We start from the raw sequence: 6,340 nt of genomic DNA, 5'->3' as shown, positions 1-6,340 counted from the left end.
TATATAATCTCAAATATGAATAACCAAGCTTAAACATAGATAACTATCATTATAATATTATGATGTGGATTTTAAATTAGAAAATACTTTTTAATTTCTGCCTTAATTTACCCAATTAGAAGAGTTAAGACTTAATTTGAAGTATTACGTCAGCTAATCTTCTGTTTTGATTTTTTAAAACTACATTTGTTTTCCAACTCAACTCTTAGTGTAAATACACCATTTTCCTTGAATATATCATCCATTATCCCATTATGCTAGATTTTTTTTATTACTTTATCTCTCCCCAGTTTTGTTAGTAAAAAATTTTCATTTATTAAAAATACAAAATATGTTAAGGCCCAATTACAAAAATACATTATGAAAAGACCCCGAGTCTGATCTAACTCAAATTTTTCTAGACTAATTCTTAATATATGACAAATCCCAATATAGGTCAACCTCCAATTTTACTGAAAGATTTCAGAAAAAAACCTGAACCTATTTTTGGGTTGAATATGGTAATATGGACTAGCAACTGATAATCTATTGAATAGAAAAAAATAACAATTAATTATTATTCATATAATTTATGCAAAAATAAAATATATCTGAATCAAACTATTTTGAACATAAGTGGTTTCGCACTTTTACCAATAATAGATTTATATTAGCTTTTTATCAAACAAACTATATTCGATGCTTACCATTACTATGAGTGATGTTGCTAAGTAATGGTGCTCTATCAGTAGAAATACTACCTGTGTCTTCCGAATCTGTTCCTGGTTTATAAGGTGCCACTACTTGTTTAGGTACATGCTCGTATTTCTAAAAAAATTAAAAAAAATTAGTAATGTTTTTAGAGATAGCAATAAAATAATCATATTAAAATTACAGAGTCGAACAATACACCACCTTATTTCCTCCAAGGAATGAGATATCTCCAAAATATGCTCCATCAAGGCCGACGTGACCTGTATGCTTCATATCTCCTTGAGGCCCTGAGATCATTTCAGGTTTTAATCTATTTCTTTTAGAAGAATACGCATTTTTCCCATCTGAAATCATTTTTTTTATAAATAATAATTCAAGTTAAAAGCCGATAAAATATACATAGATTTAAATTGTTTAATTTAGACTATCATAAAAAGCTTAAGAGTTTCTTTCTTTGAATTTGCTAATTTCAAGAACTACCAGTCTTATTCGAAAAACTCATGCGGGGTTTGAAGAAATACCTTTTTTAATTAGTTAAAGAATTCTTATATTAAAAATGAATTTACTTGTTTTTTGAATAATTTTATACGTATAAATCTTCTGGAATATTATGGCTGTTCATTCAATAGATAATTAAATTCTTTATTGGATAAAACTAAAGGCTAAATTGTACCAATAATACAACATAACTCAAATAGTAATTGAACTATTTATCGTGAGTCGCCGCTTGGACCTGTACCATCTTCTTTTATAAAAAAAATTAATTTGTTTTTCCAATAGCACAAAAACTATAAATCTTGTGGAACATTATAACCGCTCATTTAAAGATAGTTAATTTCTCTACCAGACAAAACTAACTATATTAGTAATTTAAGATTGTATTCATTACTTAATACAACCTTCAATTACGTGATGTAAACTCAAAAGAATAATCAGTAACTATGCCAGTTAAAAAAAATAATACAAAGTAAGTAAATTCAACTAGGGACTCAAAACAGGCATTGATTAACAAGAAAATTATTTTTAATATGAGTTGAGTCTTACAACATAGACCACTGAAACTCTTAATGAGATAACACAAAACAAAAATAAATCTGTTGGATTACCAGTCTTTGTCAAAAATATAACTTTTAATGGAGCTCAAAAAGGTGGTGATAATTTTAGAAACAATATACAAACCTCCTCTAACGAATTCTGATGGCTTATTTGAGGGTAAATTAGAACCTAGGTAAGCTACTGTTAAAGCTGGATTAAATAGACCTGTTTTGCCACTGTTCAAAACTCCTTTCCACAATGCGCTACCTTGCAAAGGACTGAAAAAAAAAAAAATTGTACAATGAAATTCTCATTTTAAGTAGTCCACATAATAGGTCAATATATAACTAGGAAGAGAGAGCTTGACCCCAATGGATAAATCAGGCATGCAACATGGAGACTCGGTGGAATAATTATTTAAATTCATGGAAAAGTTTAAAAGTTATTTTGTATCAGAACCTATCATAAAGACAAGAACACTTTAAATGATGATATAAAAGGAATGAACAGATCTTGATCTAAAATAGAACCCGCAGGAACGGTTTCTGGTACATCTCTTGGGGAAAATATTAAATTCATTAGAATGACTAATAAAGCTTCATACCTCTTGTCAAGCACAGTTATAATATCACCAACGCGGAAGACTAAATGGTCTCTTTTCAGCCTGTCATCTCCAGAATCTTGAATAGATTGCACTTGTTCTGGTTTACACTGTAAAGAAAAATTACAAATAATTTAGGCCATTTCAATACAATAATTTATAAACTACAGCCAATAAAATGTTGATAAAAAAAAAGATAAGTATTTCACTAACTCATTTAATAGATTGCATTCAAGTCTTTTAATTCCACAAGAGACAAATAATAAATTAATAATACACTCACATCAGGCAGCTGCTTCATGATTTCACAAAACTTTGGTCTTTTATTGGGGTCATGATGCCAACACTTTAACATGAGGCTGTAATATTCTTTAGGGCAGCACTCAGGTCTTTCCAGCCTCTGCAAAAAAAATAAAATACACATATTGGAATGAAGCAATGACTGTAGGAACGTATTTAATCGAATTAGATAGTAAATTACAACAACCAGTGCTGCAAAATCAATATTAGATCATCTTTTTTAAATAAGAAAACACACGCAATCATCCCATATATGTTTCGGTCAACCCCTCGGATGTTTATCGGTTTAGTATTTATTGACATTATAGGAATCCATTTGTTACTAAGTCCCAGAAGCTTACTCACCTATCTTATATACCTCAATGCTATAACCTGAATTATACTTACCGAGTGCAGTTTCCTTAATTCTAAATTCTTCCATTAACTCATCCTTTTTCAGTCTGAATATGTAATGCTTTATTTTAAAAAAACCTTAAGGCGCTGTTCATCCCTTAGTGCAAGGGGCCACGTCTCATATCCATAAGGAACAGTGGCAAAAATATTAGTTTTGTAAATTCTAATTTTTAAGTTTTTAGAAGTAGAATACATTTATATAAAATGGCAATACCATCATCCAATACCACTCATAGGCCATTTAGGCATAGTAATAAATACATAATTAAGAAATATTCGATGTATTATTAGTATTGAACCTAATACCGTTCATAGGTTATAGTGGTAGTTCTTATTTAATTTTTAACATATGTATCTATTACTAATGGTTAACTATTAAAAATATTATACTATACAAAACATGCATTTGATACTTTGCGTTCAGTAAACATTCGAACATTTACATATAGGAAGATGGTCAGGGTTGCGGTCAAAGGATCCTTTGACCGCAACCCTGACCATCTTCCTATATATCAATTTTACGGTCAACTATATATACACATATACAATTCGAACATTTAATTTGCACCAGTTTTCTTCTTTTCGTACATTTTCAACCGCTTTAAGGATAATTGTCCCGAAAATTTTATCCAGCCCAACAAGGATGCAGTGAAATTCTTCTACGGGTGCAAAACAATTTTAAATGTGAAAAAAAATGGGAACAACTGGTTTAGGCAAACCATGACGTAATGATGTGGTAAGATAGTAAAGGGAAAAATATTGTTTATTTATATAAAAGACAGGAAGAATATAGGTATATGTAGTTGAAAAAACAATAAGTCAACTGACAGAATGGTCGCTTCATAAGCCACATTTTTAAAAAATAATAATGCCGCATTTTATACATTAAACAATTTTTTGCCTGCCAAGTAAAATTTGTAGGAAACATATTCTTTTGCTTCCAAGTTCCCTAAATATGTCCTATTTAGATAATATTCAAGCCTAAAATCAACTGTGGACTGAAATATTGAAACAAGTATTCACTTGGCAAAAAAAATATCATTTAATTTGCAAATTATTAAACACTAAAATATTTTATATTATTTAGTTTTCTAAAAAATAAATGTTCATAATTAATGGGATTCGCAGGTAAAAGACCACAATATTCACTAATATAATTATTTTAACCAGTTAATTAAACATAAAAATAAATAAGAAATAAAAATTTATGTACCTGTGGATCAGGCTCATCAACTGCATCTAATATCTGCTGTCCAGTTAGCGCAGCCCATGGCTGAAAGCCATAAGAGAACATCTCCCACAATGTTACAGCGTATGCCCAAACGTCTGAAGCTGTTGTAAACTTCAAATAAGTAATGCATTCAGGGGCACACCTGAAAAAATAGTTCGTTATTAGCAAATTGTTGTCCATTTAAAGAAGTAAAATAAAGGTTATTTTTTAAATCAATTACTCACTAAAAAAAAACAAATAAAAAATAGAAAACTATAAATTCCATTCAGAATTTTTACCAGACTATAACGAAGCCAAAAGGCAGGTAAAGTCTTTAGGGGTGTCACACATTCTTCTCATTGAATGGGTAACATGTTTAGGATTGTCACATAACCTGCTCATTTTATGGACAAAGCTTCGAACAAACTACAAAACCGATTTTTAAATTTGATGTCTCAAATTACTCAGTAATAACCTGTGAGTATTTTGAAAACAAATACCCCTGCCCACCTAATGGCAGACCAACCCCTATTTAACAAATTATACAACTGTTAATTTAATTATACTACTTGTTGCTGAAATTATATAACTGTAATTTACATGTATTATGTAGTTCAGATTGTATTATTTTTTTCCAAGATAGTATAAGCAGGAAAAAGAAAAAACAAATTTAAGTTTTTATCCCAGCATTTTAATTTGTACTTCAATTAAGCGCCTCTTCAAAAACGAAGTTCGTATTCACTTTTCAGGTAAACTCTAACATCACCTTTTCTGTCTATAGATCCATCTTTTACAGAAATTATAACAGTTCAATTCGTTGAGAGAGTAAAATAAACTTTTTCATGTAATAGAGAGATTTTATTTTTTATATAAGGAAATAATAAAGCAAAATCTTACCAAGCAATAGGTAATTTTAAATTGACATTAAAATTTGTTTGATAATAATCTTTTCCAACTCCAAGAGCTCGGGAAAGTCCAAAATCAGAAATTTTTACTTTGTTTTTAGAAAACACTAAGATATTTCTTGCAGCTAAATCCCTGTAAACAAAAAAATAAAAATATTTATTAACAAATAGTATTATGAGGAAAAGTGAAAACAAAAGTTTGTTTAATATACTGACTTACTATGTCAGTGTTACTGTTCATTTTGTTAGACTTCTTTCATCTGCTAGTAAGTTCAAAGTTGTATTCTTTTCAATAATTTTATATATATATATATAATGAAATATAATACAATATGTCAACAAAGCATAGAACATACTAAATAAATATCTTCATTAAACAAAATAATACCTATGAATCAGTCTTTTAGCTTCCAAATACTGCATTCCATCACAAATCTGAATGGCGAAGTGGCAGAGGGAGAGGACTGGAAAACTTGATCTCAGCGATGGTTCTTTCAAACACTCAAGTAATGAACGAAGAGCAGCTAATTCTGTAACCTAACATGAGGGAGAAAAAGCCTCCATGAATATAAATAATTTTTTAAAAACAAATTTACTAATTATTTATACTTAGGCACTTGTTAATGACTTACTAATGAAATACAAGAAATTTATAAATTTCCTTCCTCTTTAAGAAGCTTTTTGATTTCTATGGTTTAATTGAATTAACAAAATTTAGAATTTTATTAAGTACTGTAACAGATTGACTAATTTACAGATTTGATGATATTTATGAACAATCTTCAAGAAGTCAAATTTAAAGGAATCATTAATGGCTTATAGCAATTTTACATTAAATGGCATCTATTTTATAAGTGGTAAGTGAGCGATCTTTATCATAGAGATCTGGGAGCTGGCCCAGGCACAATTTTACATACTGCACCAGGAGGCAGAAGTCGCTTCCAATCGGATAGCTACAGAAAGTAGCTCTTTCAACTACTTTGGACAACCACGGGTCTACATGGCAAAAGAAAAGTCACTTTCTCCAGGACTTTGGCTCTTCAACCATACAGCACATTAGTAATTCTGTCCAATTTATATTTGATCTGTACCATACATTTAATATATAGGAAGATGGTCAGGGTTGCGGTCACAAGTGAAACGAAAATAGTTTACAACTATTTTCGTTTCACTTGTGACCGCAACCCTGACCATCTTCCTATA

At 29.8% G+C, this 6,340-nt stretch overlaps 1 protein-coding gene across 9 annotated transcripts in view; it reads right to left on the bottom strand.

The window, feature by feature from the left end:
• Ack-like (activated Cdc42 kinase-like) overlaps window positions 1-6,340 on the bottom strand; it is a 54,327-nt gene that overhangs the window by 44,247 nt on the left and 3,740 nt on the right. For all 9 annotated transcript variants that reach the window (XM_067046452.1, XM_067046455.1, XM_067046454.1 and 6 more), the window contains exons 5-12: window positions 5,526-5,674; window positions 5,130-5,270; window positions 4,236-4,395; window positions 2,613-2,729; window positions 2,333-2,439; window positions 1,873-2,006; window positions 895-1,037; window positions 687-807 (exon numbers count right to left, since the gene is read on the bottom strand). In XM_067046452.1, the coding sequence (XP_066902553.1) occupies window positions 687-807; window positions 895-1,037; window positions 1,873-2,006; window positions 2,333-2,439; window positions 2,613-2,729; window positions 4,236-4,395; window positions 5,130-5,270; window positions 5,526-5,674 (1,072 nt within the window). The remainder of the gene's footprint in view (window positions 1-686; window positions 808-894; window positions 1,038-1,872; window positions 2,007-2,332; window positions 2,440-2,612; window positions 2,730-4,235; window positions 4,396-5,129; window positions 5,271-5,525; window positions 5,675-6,340) is intronic.

The sequence above is a fragment of the Halyomorpha halys genome, unplaced genomic scaffold (assembly GCF_000696795.3).
Source record: "Halyomorpha halys isolate HHAL.00 unplaced genomic scaffold, Hhal_1.1 Scaffold533.1, whole genome shotgun sequence".
Taxonomy (NCBI): Eukaryota; Metazoa; Arthropoda; class Insecta; order Hemiptera; family Pentatomidae; genus Halyomorpha; species Halyomorpha halys.
The sequence above is the reverse complement of the archived record's forward strand: the minus strand, read 5'-3'. Positions and strand labels throughout refer to the sequence as shown.